The 17,125-nt window shown below is 51.5% G+C and overlaps 1 protein-coding gene across 1 annotated transcript in view; it reads right to left on the bottom strand.

The window, feature by feature from the left end:
* Positions 1-743: 743 nt before the first annotated feature.
* Positions 744-17,125, bottom strand: part of RTN2 (reticulon 2) — a 32,809-nt gene continuing 16,427 nt past the window's right edge. Inside the window, exons 5-10 of the mRNA XM_081019017.1 lie at positions 11,308-11,515; positions 9,228-9,366; positions 7,926-7,995; positions 5,683-5,729; positions 4,715-4,773; positions 744-1,497 (exon numbers count right to left, since the gene is read on the bottom strand). Coding sequence (XP_080875143.1) covers positions 1,455-1,497; positions 4,715-4,773; positions 5,683-5,729; positions 7,926-7,995; positions 9,228-9,366; positions 11,308-11,515 — 566 coding nt within the window. The 3' untranslated portion in view covers positions 744-1,454. The remainder of the gene's footprint in view (positions 1,498-4,714; positions 4,774-5,682; positions 5,730-7,925; positions 7,996-9,227; positions 9,367-11,307; positions 11,516-17,125) is intronic.

Raw genomic sequence — 17,125 nt, 5'->3', positions numbered from 1 at the left:
TGGGAGCAGCCACCACCGAGAAGGCCCTTTCCTGTATCCTCACCATGGGGGCCTGAGAGGAGGGTCTCCCCTGAAGACCTAGGGCCTGGGCAGGTTCATATTGGAGGGGGGGCACAGGATACGGCGCTTCAGACAGCCTGGGATGAAGGGGGTTTGCGCAGGAGAAATCCCCAGGGATGAGTTACGGTGCGCTTTGATTCGTGTGCTATGGGGCTCCCTGGACAAGACCCTGATGAAGAGTTGGACACGACTAAACGACTAAAAAACAACAAGCAGCCAGGCTCTTCTTAGCCTCTTATGGAACCTCCAGGCCCAGAGGCAGTCTACCTGGATTCCTAGGTTCTTTTGTACATTTGGCTACTGTGAGAGTAGGATGCTGGCCTGACCCAACAGGATCGTCTTACATTTTCAAACGCGAAAGTCTCCAATGTCTTCTGCTACCTTCCCACTTTTAAAGCTCCACCCGTAGTGTTTGAAAGCACTTGATGTTTTGTGAAGGACACATTATTTTTTGGAGACCGCCCCCCCCCAGCCGGCCAGCCGGCGATATGACATGCAGAGGGGAGACTGGGCACGCTCTGCCCCTTTTGCAAACTGTGCGGAAAGGGGAGTGGGTGATTTGGGCAAAGGCAGGCACTCTCAAGTGACTCCCCCAACCCTCCTACCCCCCAGCAGCCCATCCGTACATGAGCCCAACCCCCAACGATGCAGGAATCACAGCCAGGAGGCCACACGTCGGACACTTCTTGTTGTTTTTTTCCCCAACAACCATTTTTATTAAAGTGTAAATCGAGGCAAAGATTGAGAACCGGCTCGCGCCAACCCCGTCGTTGGCCGGGATGGGTGTGGCAGAAAGTGGAGCGTCCCGGGAGAAAGAAAGAAACATAAAAAGGTGCGTGGAGGTCGATTGTGTGCTCTGGCCAGCGTTGGGCACCTGTTTAAGACAGAGCCTTTCTCCTGGAGAAAGAAAGTGTTGCTCCAAGGCTGGCGGGCCCGTGTCAACTTTCCCTTAAGAAATAAATTCAGCAGGCAGGGAGGGAGACCGGGGAGGGTGGCACTAGGGTAAGAAAGGGGCCTTTGCCCACCCCCCAAACAGCCACAGCTTCCTGGAATTCCCTTGGGGTTGCCGGGAAGGGTGACCCCCTCCAAGCTGTGCCAACTCTGCCCAAGGACGGCAGCCGCCCAGAGGACTACGCTGGGAGAACGGACGTCTCCGGCACGCAGTTAGCCCGGGGGGGGGGTGGACTGGAGAAGGCAAGCGGCTTTGTGTCGTGTCCAGGCCATGGCGGGGAGGGGAGGGGGGAAGGAGGTGAGAGGTCAGGAGGGTCTCTTTGGGAAGGGGTGGGTGGGCAGCTGGAGGGAAGGCAAGGGGCAGAAGGAGGAGGAAGCATGTGTGGGTGTATATATATCTCTCTGTGTGGAAGGGGGTCAGAGCAGGAGAGAGGGGGAGTCATTCATTCGGCTTTCGCTTTGGCTGTCGGCAGCTTGGACAGCATCCTAGGAGGAAAGGGGGAGAAAGAGAAGAAATTGAGCCAGTAGCGAGTGGAAAGAGTTTCTTGCTTTTAAAAAAATTATCTGCAGGACATCGTCTAGAATAAAATACCGTATTTTCGCTCTATAAGATGCACCAGACCACAAGACGCACCTAGTTTTTGGAGGAGGAAAACAAGAAAAAAAATATTCTGAATCTCAGAAGCCAGAACAGCAAGAGGGATCGCTGCGCAGTGAAAGCAGCAATCCCTCTTGCTGTTCTGGCTTCTGGGATAGCTGCACAGCCTGCATTCGCTCCATAAGACACACACACATTTCCCCTTACTTTTTAGGAGGGAAAAAGTGAGTCTTATAGAGCAAAAAATACGGTAGCTTACTAGGGAAATGCTGAAGTTGCCCTTTGGGGCGCCTCAGGGTCAATTTTTTATGGTAGCCCAAATCTCAGTTGTACGGGAGTATGTGCAGTGGTACCTCTGGATGCGAACGGGATCTGTTCCGGAGCCCCGTTCGCATCCAGAAGCGAAGGCAACCCGCTTCTTGAGGGGAAACCCACAAACAGGATCCGCGCACAACACTCTCCCTTCCTGCCGTTTCCAGCAACTGATGTTCAGAAGCATCGCTGCCTCCGACTGTGGAGGGCAGCACAGAGCCATCACAGCTAGTAGCCATGAGAAGCCCTCTCTTCCTCCATGAAATTGTTCAATCCTCTTTCAAGCCAATCAGAGTTGGTAGCTGTCACTGCTTCCTGTGGCAGGGAGTTCTGCAGTCTATTTCCCCCTTTTGACCTATTGGCCCACCCAACAACACAGCGTACACATTTATGCAGGTTTAATCCATGAATGAATCAAGTCGATGCACATTCCAAGAGCTCTGCAAACAGGTGACAGCCCTGAGTTTAAGCCGGTGAGTACATTCCCTTTGCAGCAGCCCAGTCCCCACACCTAAAGCGAAATGCACATTAAGGACTTAATCCAGATGTGAAATTCTGGGGGACGTACGAGAGGGGAAACTCAAACACTTTCGCATCTCCTTTTTGTGTGTGCAAGTTTCTTCGAGGCTTGTGGTTGAAAACAGGATGTGAGGCCAGACGAACTTGTGCTTTGGGAGGAGCGAGGCCAGTTCTTCTTAAATTCTTCTGAACATCCTCACGGCAGGTGGGCGCTAAAGGCGACGGGTGGTCCCTCCACCCTCAAATTTGAGAGCACACTGGTGCAACTTCCACCAGTCCCAACTTTGCCTGCGACCAGCAGGGTGATCAATTAACATAGAAACATCTAACTATGGTCTTCTGCAACCTGGTGCCCCCTCCAGGTGTGCTGATTGGGGGCTGGGGGGTGTTGTCATCCAAAACATCTGGAGAGGGCACCGGGTTGGCAGAGTCTGCTCTGGAGGTTGCAGGAGGGCTAAGAGAGCTGCTGCCCTTGCCAATGCTTATCGGAAGGGCCTGCCTCCATAATTTCTATAGGTCCCAAACAAGCACTGGTAGCAGTGGCCCAGTGTGCCACCAGGGGGTGCTGTGGGGCTAGGGTATATAAACAGAAACCCCATACGCTATTCAGTTTCTGAAAATTCATAGCACCCACGGGTGACGCTCTCTCTTCCAAACAGCAGTGAAATAGGAGCCAACGTTGTGCAGTGCTTGGAGTGTTGGGCCAGGTAGAGGTAGAGGTAAAGGTAAAGGTAAAGGGACCCCTGACCATTAGGTCCAGTCGTGACCGACTCTGGGGTTGCGGCGCTCATCTCAATTTATTTCCAAGGGAGCCGGCGTACAGCTTCCGGGTCATGTGGCCAGCAGGACTAAGCCGCTTCTGGCGAACCAGAGCAGCGCACGGAAACGCCGTTTACCTTCCCGCCAGAGTGGTACCTATTTACCATATTTTTCGCCCTATAGGACACACTTTTCCCCCTCCAAAAATGAAGGGGAAATGTGTGTGCGTCCTATGGGGCGAATGCAGGCTTTCACTGAAGCCTGGAGAGCGAGAGGGGTTGGTGAGCACCGACCCCTCTCCCTCTCCAGGCTTCAGGAAGCTATCCGCAAGCCTTGGGAGCCCGGCAGGAGTTCCCGCCGGGCTCCCTAGGCTTGCGGATAGCAGCCTGCATCCAGAAGCCTGTGGCGCGCTGAGCACCTTAGAGACCAACTAAGTTTGTTCTGGGTGTAAGCTTTTGTGTGTATGCACACTTCACCAGAAAGCGAAATATAAATAAATATAAATATAAAGGTGAGATATAAATGCAATTCAATGGCAAAGGTAATGAAGAGGACCTGGCTTGAGAGCAGTACATGTGAAAAGGATCTAGGAGTCTTGGTTGACCACAAACTTGACAGGAGCCAACAGTGTGACGCGGCAGCTAAAAAAGCCAATGCAATTCTGGGCTGCATCAATAGGAGTATAGCATCTAGATCAAGGGAAGTAATAGTGCCACTGTATTCTGCTCTGGTCAGACCTCACCTGGAGTACTGTGTCCAGTTCTGGGCACCACAGTTCAAGAAGGACACTGACAAACTGGAACGTGTCCAGAGGAGGGCAACCAAAATGGTCAAAGGCCTGGAAACGATGCCTTATGAGGAACGGCTAAGGGAGCTGGGCATGTTTAGCCTGGAGAAGAGGAGGTTAAGGGGTGATATGATAGCCATGTTCAAATATATAAAAGGATGTCACATAGAGGAGGGAGAAAGGTTGTTTTCTGCTGCTCCAGAGAAGCGGACACGGAGCAATGGATCCAAACTACATGAAAGAAGGTTCCACCTAAACATTAGGAAGAACTTCCTGACAGTAAGAGCTGTTCGACAGTGGAATTTGCCAAGGAGTGTGGTGGAGTCTCCTTCTTTGGAGGTCTTTAAGCAGAGGCTTGACAACCATATGTCAGGAGTGCTCTGATGGTGTTTCCTGCTTGGCAGGGGGTTGGACTCGATGGCCCTTGTGGTCTCTTCCAACTCTAGGATTCTATGATTCTAGGACAGCGGAGTTATGGGGGTGCTGCTTGGCCCGCAAGCTTGACCAAAGGCAGGACCTGAAATGCAGAAGGCGAAGCCCGCAGAGGAAATCAAAATTCCCACTTGGGGTTGGGGGAATCGAACTGTTATCCCCTTTGACCAAGGATCCAGGCCTGGTGGGCAATGGAAAGATTTGGTGGCCCCCTCCCCAGCTGAGGAAGAAGCAAGGAAAAGAGGCAGGGGGCAAAGGAGAGAAAATACCCCCCCCCCAAAAACCCCACAACTTACTTTGCTCTGAGGTTACTCAACTGATTCCTCACCAGCCCCACGTACTGGTCAATCTGTGCCTGGAAAGAGGAAAAAGGAAAAGGGTCTGTGGTGAGCGGAGATTTGCTGGAAATGCCAGGAAGACGTTCAGGCTCCAGGATATGTCTGTGTGTGCTTTAAAGAGGCTGCTTCCTTCAGGTGTCACTCCATACATGCTCAGAGGCACGCTGGCCTTCCACCGGTATGTTTGAAAAGCTGCTTTCCAGAGAAATCAAAAGGCACTCAGCGCCTGCTTAAGGGGTTCCTAGACTTGCATGCAATCCATGCCCAAACATCGGAAGCACACGGTTTTCTTGGAAGAATCCTGGGAACTGTAGTTTCCTGGAGCACCTTAATAAGTGAACTACAGCTCCCAGGGTTCTTTGCCCAGTGAGAGAGGGCAAAACAAGGAATATGCAAGAACATGTCAGTGATGGGCAGGTCTGAACCCAGTGGATCTTCGTGCAGACCTTAGTCAGTCAGGGTCATAACAAGGATGGGGGACAGCTGACCCTGCCCTCAAATGCTGTTGGCCCCCAGCTCCACAATGGTCAGTAATTATGGGAGTTCAGATGTCTTCTAAAAGTCTGGTAGGTGTTGTTCTCTTTGACATCTGGTGCGAGGGCATTCCACAGGGCAGGCGCCACCACCGAGAAGGCCCTCTGCCTGGTTCCCTGTAACTTGGCTGCTTCTCGCAGCGAGGGAACTGCCAGAAGGCCCTCGGAGCTGGAACTCAAGTGTCCGGGCAGAACGATGGAGGTGGAGACGCTCCTTCAGGTATACTGGGCCTTTGAGGCAGTTTAGGGTTTTAAAGGTCAGCACCAACACTTCAAGGGCTTTGATGTCAGCAGAAGGGGCCCCCGCACCTTAAAGGAATTGAATTTTCCCTTGGGTAAAGTCTCCCAATTCCAGCTACACTCCCCCCCCCCTTCATTGCCCAGGACACCCACCTGATGTTGCCTGTACAGCAGAGGGAAGGTAAATGCACTTATCACACCTGCAGAAAGGAGAATAAAGAAAAATGAGAGTAAAAATCTGCCGCGCTGCTCCCTGACTTTCTTCCCCACCCTGATACCCTAACCGAGAGAGACCTTCCAACTGGGCTGTTAACTGGCCTGCCGCCCCCACCCACCCCAGCTCATCTTGTCTCTTCCAAGCAAATCTAAGAGGCAATAGCAGGGAACCATGGCAGATTCTCCAGCGGTAGTTTAAAAAAAACTAAAACGGCCTTTAGTCAAAAGCCTCCCCCCTTTTTTTAACAGCAGTAGGAAACGGTTGCAATAATGAACCGTTGGTGTAAACTCCCCACCCCAAAATATATATACCGTACTTTTCTATGTATACGACACCCCCATGTATAAGACGCCCCCTTTTGGGGGGACTCAAATTTAAGAAAATGGGGGGAGATGGCACAGAGTTGAGCTTTTTTGCAGAGGATTTTTAAAAAATATATATACATTTTTTTTGGTTTTTTAAAGCATATCATTTAACCTAACTTCTTATCTTATACAATATTTTAGACTTCCGTCAACAACTTCTGAAGATTTTCTGTTCTTTATCACTTGTTCTGCATTTCTTAATTTCTCTATTACTTTTAATTATCCTTAACTAATAATTCTCATCATAGTCTTTTTCAAGTAGTCCTCCTTACAGAACTTCCTGCAGTCCTACTAGTGTAATCTGTTTATTACAACTGTTCTTCAAATAGTTCAAATATTTACTTTTTAGCAGAGGATTTTAGGGGTGGTTGCTGAAAACCTCTCACGCATCGCAAAATTCGCCTCTCATCTGCGCCCTCGCTGGCAGAAGCTTACAAACGCCCGCCCTATTGCAGCAGCGTCAGCCAATCAACGCCACCCGTTGACACAGCAACCAATAACACGCACAATAGCCGTTAACAGCTGCGGCAGCAACCAATCGAACATCCACCCTATGCACTCCCCATGTATAAGACGACAGCCATTTTTTTTTGGCATGATTTTTAAAGCGGGGAAAAACTAGTCTTATACACAGAAAAGTACGGTACAGTCATACCTCATGTTACATTTGCTTCATGTTACGTCAAGGGTGCAATGAGATTAAGGGCCACTATCTGAACAATAATCTTGGTCGTTTGATTGCTCTTTTTACCAATTGCTGTCTTTTTTATTTGTATATATTTTATTTGTATACTGTATTTTTCGCTCCATAAGACACACTTTTTCCCTCCTAAAAAGTAAGGGGAAATGTGTGTGCGTATTATGGAGCGAATGCAGGGGGGAGGCAGGCAGGAAAAGCCCCCAGAAGCCGCACACAAGCTCCGCGCGGCTCTTGGGGGCTTTTCCCCAGGAGGGAGAAGGGACTGACACGTAGAAAAGCCTGCAGGAGCCACGCGCTCCTTAAAGGGTGTGCGGCTCCTGTGGGCTTTTGCGGGAGGTGGGGGAATTGCAATAGTCGCGCGCAGCCTCTCCCAGCTGGATGGATCCTGCTCGCTGTCTTGGCTTCTTTGCTCTTTGGGGCTGGGCGGGGGGACCCGGGCTTCCCCCAGCAGCCCCAAGAAGCTCTGGGAGAAGCGGACAGGCTTTCTTGATTTCCCCCTCTAAAAACTAGGTGCGCCTTATGGTCCGTGCACCTTATGGAGCGAAAAATACGGTATATTGCGTGTTTTATGTTGTTATGGCCGTCGGCTAATGCGAATAAAGTTTCTTATCTTATTGTTACGTTCTTTCAGGTTACGTCCCGCGGTGACCCGGAAGTACCAGAAAGCGTTACTTCCGGGGTTTGCTGCTCGTGCATGCGCAGAAGTGCTAAATTGTGCTTCGTGCATGCGCACAAGCGCCAAATTGCGCCGCGCACCTGCGCAGATACGGCGCTTCAGGTTGTGCTCTTTCCATGTTGTGAATGGGCCTCCGGAACGGATCCCGTTCGCAACCAGAGGTACCACTGTATAAATCTGGCAGGGCACCTGTGTCATAAATCCAACAGGTGGTGTCTTGTGACAAAGCTTCACCAGCTGAACCAGCAGCTCTTAAAGGCACAGGAGACTTTTCTTCCTGACTACTTCTGCCTAGTCCAAGGTAGCGCAGTGAATCTCGACTGAACCACTGAGACCGCCTGCAAGGCTGTTGTTCCTTGTTCCCCCAGTTGGTGGGCTCCTCTTATCTCTGCCCCAGCCCTGAAATGCGTTGCTCCTTGCTCAGCCCATGGGCCTTACCCAGTATCAGCAAAGTCAGCCCATTGAAGACGGCTCCCACGTAGGTGAGGATGTAGAACAGGAAAGCAAACTAAGAAGCAACAGAGAAAAGGGCTTAGGAGGCTTTCGTTAGGCACAGAGAAAGTTCCGAGACCGGCTGGAGTGCAATCTTGGGAGCCCCCCCCCCCCCCGGTCCTGCTGTGTCCCCGGCAAGATTGGAACCCGTTCCCCTCTCCAAACACACACACACACCCAGCATCCGCCACAGAGGACGTAGTGCTTAGAGTGTCAGACTAGAAACTGTAAGGTAAAGGGACCCGTGACCATTAGGTCCAGTCGCAGACGACTCTGGGGTTGCGGTGCTCATCTCGCTTTATTGGCCGAGGGAGCCGGCGTACAGCTTCCGGGTCATGTGGCCAGCAGGACTAAGCCGCTTCTGGCGAACCAGAGCAGCGCACGGAAACGCCGTTTACCTTCCCGCCGGAGTGGTACCTATTTATCTACAGTCATACCTCGAGTTGAATGTGCTTCGGGTTGAGCAGGTTCGAGTTGCGCACCGCGGCAACCCAGAAGTAACGGAGCGTGTTACTTCCAGGTTTCGCAGTTCGTGCATGCACAGACGCTCAAAATGACATCACGTGCACGCGCGGAAGCGGTGAAACGCGACCCATGCACGCGCAGATGTGCCGTCGCATCTTGCATTCCGTTTGGGGTGCGAGCGGGGCTCCGGAACGGATCCCGTTCGCATCCCGAGGTACCACTGTACTTGCACTTTGACGTGCTTTCGAACCGCTAGGTTGGCAGGAGCAGGGACCAAGTAATGGGAGCTCACTCCGTCGCGGGGATTCGAACCGCCGACCTTCTGATCGGCAAGTCCTAGGCTCTGTGGTTTAACCCACAGCGCCACCCACGTCCCAAGTAACTGTAAGAGCAGAGTTCAAAACCCCCCCTCTAGCCCACAAAGCTCGCTGGGTGACCTTGGGGGCCAGTAATTTGGCTTGCTGTCATTCTGACCTACCCCGCAGGGTTGTTGTGAGGATAAAATAGGGAGGAGCAGAACCATGGACTTCAGCTCCCTGGAGGAAAGTTGGGATGTAGATGGAACAACAGCGCGAAATATAAAATAAATATATGAGACATGCCAAGCTAATTGCATGTCTGTTGACGTCAGGACACACGGCCATCTTAGGGCCTATTCATGTCAGTGGGTCTACTCTTGAGTTGGATTTAGTCGGCCGTATCTCTCGGCCAACAGGGCCCTGCTCCGTGACAGCTAAGCGGAACCTCCACATCCAGGGGCAGTTGAGCCCGACTCCTCCTTACCTTAATGGACTCCACCAAGTCGTCCACCAGGAAGAGGCGCTGGAGGGACTTGGTGCCCGACGTGACGTAGAAGACGACCCGCTCCGTGAGGCGCTCCAGCTGCTCCTTCGACAGCCCCAAGTCGGCGTCCAGCTGGGCCCTGGCAAAGATGGGATGGGTGGGTGAGCAAACACCAGGCGACCTCGTCAGAGGCAACCTTAAGAAGCACCCCTTGGCACATCCCCGGCTGCACAGCTCATATTATGCTCCTCCAAAGTGGTATGGGAGCGGGTTGGGCTAGATGACCGCTGGGGGTTCCTTCCGATTCTATGATCCCGTGGTATGCTTTTGCAGCTGGTCTCCTGGAGAGAGGGGGATTTACTGGGAAGCAAGGTGCAGGGGGATTTTTGGGGTGGCATTCAAGGATAGAAGGTTGAGCCCCAGGCAGAAGGCGGTGAAGGTCCTGTGTGAGTGTCTGGAGGCAGTTGGAAGATGGATGGCGGCTAAGAGATTGAGGTTGAATCCTGACAAGACAGAAGTACTGTTTTAGAGGGCAGGAGGCGGGCGGTTGTGGAGGACTCCCTGGTCCTGAATGGGACAACTGTGCCCCTGAAGGACCAGGTGCGCAGCCTGGGAGTCATTTTGGACTCACAGCTGTCCATGGAGGCGCAGGCCCATTCTGTGTCCAAGGCAGCTGTCCACCAGCTTCATCTGGTACGCAGGCTGATACCCTCCCTGCCCGCAGACTGTCTCGCCAGAGTGGTGCATGCTCTAGTTATCTCCCGCTTGGACTACTGCAATGCGCTCTATGTGGGGCTTCCTTTGAAGGTGACCCAGAAACTACAACTAATCCAAAATGCGGCAGCTGGACTGGTGACTGGGAGAGGCCGCCGAGACTATATGATGCCAGTCTTGAAAGACCTACATTGGCTCCCAGTATGTTTCCGAGCACAATTTAAAGTGTTGGTCTGATCTTTAAAGCCCTAAACGGCCTCGGTCCTGTATACCTGAAGGAGCGTCTGCACCCCCATCGTTCTGCCCGGACACTGAGGTCCAGCGCCAAGGGCCTTCTGGCGGTTCCCTTATTGCGAGAAGTGAGGTTACAGGGAACCAGGCAGAGGGCCTTCTCGGTAGTGGCACCCACCCTGTGGAACGCCCTCCCAGCAGATGTCAAAGAGAAAAATAAGTACCAAACTTTTAGAAGACATCTGAAGGCAGCCCTGTTTAGGGAAGATTAGGGAAGCATGCCTGGCATGCTCTGGTCCATGGGGTCACAAAGAGTCGGACACGACTAAACGCCTAAATAACAACAACAAATCTTATATTTTGGAAATGTACATCCAGGTTTTTTTCCTTTAATTTTGTTGGGGCCTCCAAGAGAGTGGGGCCCTAAGCTATCGCTTGTTTAGCTTATACGTAAATCTGGCACTGCGGCCTGCCTTTTCCTAAGCCAGACCATTGCTCCGATGATGGAAGGGGCAGGATGGAGGGAAGGGAGGCAGACAGCAGGGGGCGCCAGAGCCAAGGACTGGTGGAACCAACGAATTCTAGGTTGTGGAGTTACAGCCTCTACCCCAAGCAGAGACATCACCTTGCCGACAAAGGTCCTATAGTTAAAGCTATGGTTTTCCCAGTAGTGATGTATGGAAGTGAGAGCTGGACCATAAAGAAGGCTGATCGCCAAAGAATGGATGCTTTTGAATTCTGGTGCTGGAGGAGACTCTTGAGAGTCCCATGGACTGCAAGAAGATCAAACACATCCATTCTTAAGGAAATTAGCCCAGAGTGCTCACTGGAAGGACAGATCCTGAAGCTGAGGCTCCAAGGCTTTGGCCACCTCATGAGAAGAGAAGACTCCCTGGAAAAGACCCTGATGTTGGGAAAGATGGAGGGCACAAGGAGAAGGGGACGACAGAGGGCGAGATGGTGGGATGGTGTTCTCGAAGCTACCAGCATGAGTTTGACCAAACTGCGGGAGGCAGTGGAAGACAGGAGGGCCTGGTGTGCTCTGGTCCGGGGGGTCACGAAGAGGCGGACACGACTAAACGACTAAACAACAACAATAACAATGGGGCTGGTGGGTGCCTTGCGGTTCACTCACTGGAAAGGGTTGTGTCCCTCCCCTCGGTGGACGGCGAGTAGTATTTTGCTGTAAACCCTGAGAGAGATGGTGACGCTGAGGGCCGCCAGGGAGACGTAGGAGGCCACGCTGATGATGCTGAAGTGCAACAGGCACAGCAGGGCCACCATCAAGGCGGTGAAGACGAACGCCGACTTGCGGGTGTCGCGCCAGTACACCAAATCTGCCACTGCAAGCAAAGGAGAAACAACATCTGCCTGACGCTGCAAAGAGAGAGATAAAAACCACCCGTCTTGCTAATCCTCATGACCAGTGCCGGATTCACGTATAAGCTAAACAAGCTATAGCTTAGGGCCCCACTCTCTTGAGGCCCCCCCCAAAAAATGTAAAGGAAAAATAACAACTGGATGTACATTTCCAAAATATAAGATAATAAAACAAATTAACACCTACATACAGCAACAATGTTTTGTGTTGTGTAGGCTCCTATGATGTAAGTAATGGGCCCCGCCTGCTCGCCTGCTCCCTAAAATATCACTGGTTTGCTCCTTTCTATATATAGGGTGCCTACATTCTGCATGGACTGATTGCATGGCAACATGTGCAAATGGCTTGAGATAACTAAAGGTAAAGGTAAAGGGACCCCTGACCATCAGGTCCAGTCTCTGTGGCCAACTCTGGGGTTGCGGCGCTCATCTCGCTTTCTTGGCTGAGGGAGCCGGCGTACAGCTTCTGGGTCATGTGGCTGGCATGACTAAGCCGCTTCTGGCGAACCAGAGCAGCGCACGGAAACGCCGTTTACCTTCCCGTCAGAGTGGTACCTATTTATCTACTTGCACGTTGACATGCTTTCGAACTGCTAGGTGGGCAGGAGCTGGGACCGAGCAACGGGAGCTCACTCCGTCGTGGTGATTCGAACCGCCGACCTTCTGACTGGCAAGTCCTAGGCTCTGTGGTTTAACCCACAGCGCCACCTGCGTCCCTGAGATACCTATTAGGCTCATAAATTACCATATAGCATATATTCAACACACACAAAACAGCGGCAATTTGTTGTTGACAAAGGACAGCTAGACATATAAAGGGCCTCACTACCTTCAGTAGCTTAGGGCCTCATCAAACCTAAATCTGGCCCTGCTCATGACACCAAATCCCTGCCACTGCAGGGAGAAAGCGAAGCAAGCAACAGCAACTTCATTGTGCTGTAGAGAGAACCACCCATGTTGCTAGACCTCATGAAGGTGTAGGGATTTGCAACATAGCAGGCAAGAAAAGGGAAGCAAGAGGCACTAAAACAGGGGTCAGCAAACTTTTCCAGCAGGGGGCCGGCCCACTGTCCCTCAGACCATGTGGTGGGCTGGACCATATTTTGAAAAAAAAAAATAATGAATGAACTCCTATGCCCCACAAATCACCCAGAGATGCATTTTTAATAAAAGCACACATTATACTCATGTAAAAACACCAGGCAGGCCGCACAAATCACCCAGAGATGCATTTTAAATAAAAGCACACATTCTACTCATGTAAAAACACACTGATTCCCGGACCGTCCGTGGGCCGGACTGAGAAGGTGATTGGGTCGGATCCGGCCCCAGGCCTTAGTTTGCCTACCTAGTTTCAGAACCACCATGAGGGATCGAGCAACATCATCATCTCAGGTCTGAAATTTAAAGCACTGGCTTTTCAACGCACTCCAAAACTTTTCTAGACCCTGCCTGCTTGGTTCCTTAAACTCACCCCAGTGCCCCCTACCCCGCCCTATAAAAAGCATTATTCAGAATAGCAGTTTGCAAGACCCGCTGAGAAAGGCAATACAGTAGCATAATCTGATTCAAAATAGTGGTAGAGGTTGAAAAAAAAACTGCAGAAAGGAAATCTTTTGTAATATAGTCCAAAACCGAGTTGAAGGGAAGTCAAATAAGGATGTGTTGTTTAATTACTGTATGTTCTGTTTTTTTATGTTTGTTGTTGTTTTGTCTTTGTTTGGTGTTGTATAGCTGATTGAAACTAATAAAAAGAAGTTTAAAAAAACAAACAACAACAAAACAAAATAGTGGTAGACCAATTGCACATTTGTTCCAAATCCAATTGAAACTATTTGATTTCAATAATTCAACCAAGCTGGGGAACTTGCAGCACGAACACTGTACGCCCAAAGATGGGAAGAAGGAGAGGTTCCAACCGAGGAAGAACAGCTTTTGAAAAGGAAGGCGGAGGATGCAGAACTGGCAAGACGAACGGGCAAGATTAGCGACCAAAACGACGAAAAAGTTCCTTGAGGACTGGAGACCTTTCACTGAGCTTTTAAAGAACTAAAATAGCAGGATGAAAACACGAGCAGGGCTCGAATTATGAGCAACTGTGTTAATTAGTGAGATAAATAGGTAAAATGAATGAATGGAATAGCATTTCCGAAGGGAAATAGGGAAAGCGTGGAAGGGGAGGGCGGGAAGTGAGTGGATAAAGTAAAGGTAAAGGTAAAGGGACCCCTGACCATTAGGTCCAGTCGCGGACAACTCTGGGGTTGCAGCACTCATCTCGCTTTACTGGCCGAGGGAGCCGGCGTACAGCTTCCGGGTCATGTGGCCAGCAGGACTAAGCCGCTTCTGGCGAACCAGAGCAGTGCACGGAAACGCAGTTTACCTTCCTGCCGGAGTGGTACCTATTTATCTACTTGCACTTTAACGTGCTTTCGAACTGCTAGGTTGGCAGGAGCAGGGACCGAGCAACGGGAGCTCACCCCGTCGCGGGGATTCGAACCGCTGACCTTCTGATCGGCAAGTCCTAGGCTCTGTGGTTTAACCCACAGTGCTACCCGTGTCCCGAGTGGATAAAGTAATTCACAGTAAAAACAAGAAAATCGAGGCACTTGATCCAGTGATAGCAGGTTTTCTGCCTGTGACCGGGGAGGCTGCTATGAGCCATCGACAGCCCTTTCCTCCTCCGTGAATTTGTCTAGTCCTCTTTGAAAGCCACCAAACTCGGTGGCCATCCCTGTGTCCTGGGGGAGTGATGCCCCGGCCCCTGTCCAGCTTTCTCCAACCAGCAGGTTCTGTGGCCGCAGGAGATCCCATGATGAAGAGGTGAGAGGTCTCCTATCTGCCCCGGGTACTCACCCCTGACTCAGGGTTAAGGTGGGTCACGCTGGCTAAGGGGGGAAACTCAGCACTCCAGGAGAAGAAATCAATCCTCTTCTGACCGCCCCATCCACTCCAGTGTAACGGTCGCATCCTGCACTTAAGTTTCGAAGGAGGGAGCTGCCAGCTGGAAGCTGCTCTTTTGGACCCAGGAGACCTTGCTTCCTCTCCCCAGAGGCTGCCGCTACACCCCAGCAATGGGGAAAGCACTCTGCACACGGTCAGGGGCACCCTTGCTTTCCTCCCTAATCATTGCCATTGTTGCACTTGGTTTTATCCCAGGCAAATTGAAAACAGCACAGCTCAAAGCACAGAAAGCTAAAAAGAACAAGGTTGAAAACTAAGTGAACTCTAATAGAATTAAAGCAACGTGTTGTGTGAAAATTCAGATCTGAAAAACAACACTAAGGCCTGTTGGAATAAATAAAGCTGTTTTCCACCTGCCAGGGGAAGGACAGCAAGGAGGGAAAGCCAGTCTGGCATCCCTAGGCAGGGTGTTCCAAAGTTGCCTGGGAGGTGCTACCACAGAGAAGGCCCTTTCCTGCTTTGCCAGAGCCCCCCTCCCCATGAGGAAGCCTGAGGCTTGGATTTGGACTGGGATCCGAACTCAGGGCTCCAAAGCCCAATCAATCCTCACTATGGCCTTGCGGTGGCCTTTCCTCCCTCTTCCGCCCTGCCCTCCAAGCTCAAGGGGAGCCGGCCCTGCTACGGTTCCACCTAATCCCTGTCTCGCATTTGTAAGAACTCGGGTCTTTTATTGCGGCAGAACCTACCCTTTGGAACTCCCTGCCTAGTGATATCTGGCAGGCCGCCTTCAGCATCCTCTTTCTGGCACCTGCTAAAAGAATCCTTGTTTGCATAACCCAGGTGCCTGGGAAGCCAGTGCGGGTTTTCTGTTAACTGTTATTTTAACGTTCCAAAAGAATTGTTGCCGTTCGTTCTTCTGACCAATCCTTTCATTGAATTGTCTTCTCTGAAACTGCTCTGAGGGTTGCTTTCGTTTCACAATCCGGCTGTGTGAACGTTTGACGGAATAAATCCATAAAAAAGGGGAGGCCACACCCTTCCGAAGGGATGAATTAGGGAGCCCGTGCTGGGCTGAAAGGTTTGGATGAGTTTGCAAGCCTGCAGGTAGACAGCTGCTACCAGTCAGAGCACGCAATGCTGGTTCCAAGGCTCCTCTAGCAACAAGCATCTTCCTGTATGTGCTCAGGTACGGATTCAGGAACAAAGGAAAGATCAGGTTATCTGTCTTTTCAATCCAGTTAGCCTTGTCTACTCTGACTGCAGCTGCTCTCCAGGGTCTTGGGCAGAGGGGGAAAGGGTTAAACCATTCGCCATCTATTCTCCATAATAATAATAATAATAATAATAGTAATAATAATAATAATAATAATAATTTATACCCCGCCCTCCCCGGCCAGAGCCGGGCTCAGGGCAGCTAACACCAATAAAATCACAGTAAAAACATTAATGGGGGGAAAGGGAAGAAAAGGAAAAACACCCCAATTTAAAATACAGGTTAAAATGTCATTTAAAATGCAGCCTCATTTTAAAACAGCTGATAAATCAAGCCTCGCCCAGCCCCGTGCCCTCCAGATGTCCCAAACTACAACTCCCAGGTGTCGAATCGGGAGATGGGAGTTGTAGTTTGGGACACCCGGAGGGCGCAGGGTTGGGGAAGGGAATCCTTGCGGTTGGCCCCAGCGATCCCGGAGGATGGCGGAGGAGGAGGAGGATGGAAAAAGAACCCAAATGCCTGCAGCTGTCAGAAGTATCACACACACACTCCTCCCTGCTCAACCCCTATAACTGACAGCCCCAAATGCCAGGCAGGCAACTCAGCGAGGAAAAGAGAGGCTGCGACGGGAGGGGGGGCGGAAAAAGGCAGGCCCTGGCTGCAGGGATTTGGGGGGGGGTCCCACCTACCTACCCACCCACCTCCTATGGCACCCACATCACGCCCCAAAACGTTGCCTCCCCTGATCTCAACACCACCACCCCCAGCCATACAGGATGCCCTTGTCCATCAAAACAGCAGCACACAGCTTCCAAGGATTGGGTCCACTTTCCTCCCAGATCTTCCCTCCTCCCGTGTCGAAGTAGCCCAATTGCAGCTCGGTTGACACAGCCCCCCCCCCCACTTTCTCCCTGGCAAGAAATTCCCCTTTTCAGAGGTCCTTCCACCCATCTTTTAAACTCCACCTAGCTCTGTGCCTCCTTGGGGGGTATAGATATATTTTTAAGTGTGGTTTTTTTGGGGGGGGGTGTTTCCTACCTCTGTTAGCCATGGCGAGCCCCTTTTTCTCGCAGATCCAAGACTCGTCGCGGCTCTGCGGGAACCTCTCACGAGCGTCTGGCTGGAGGAGGGGCGCCCAGTCCTGGGAGGGGGGTGTCGGGGCGGGGGGGGGGCTATTTATAGCTGACGAATCCCAGCTGCCATTTACCGTCACAGAATCTCCTGCCTTGGCTTGCTCAGAGAGGGTTCCGATCACCCGGAGGTGGGGGCGGGGAGGCCAAAGGGAGGGAGGCAAGCACCCAATTTCTGGGGGGGCGGGGCGGCTGGGAGATGGTCATTTTAGGGTGTTGCAGGAATTTATGTATAGGTTGGGGGGGGTTGCCCCTCCAGCAGATATCATGCACATGCAGCCCACTACCAAAACCAGCACAATCGCTTTTGTGACTTTTGTGATTTGTCC

This window comes from Podarcis pityusensis, assembly GCF_964106645.2.
Source record: "Podarcis pityusensis genome assembly, chromosome: 8".
Classification (NCBI taxonomy): Eukaryota; Metazoa; Chordata; class Lepidosauria; order Squamata; family Lacertidae; genus Podarcis; species Podarcis pityusensis.
This window is presented reverse-complemented; position numbering and strand designations above follow the sequence as displayed.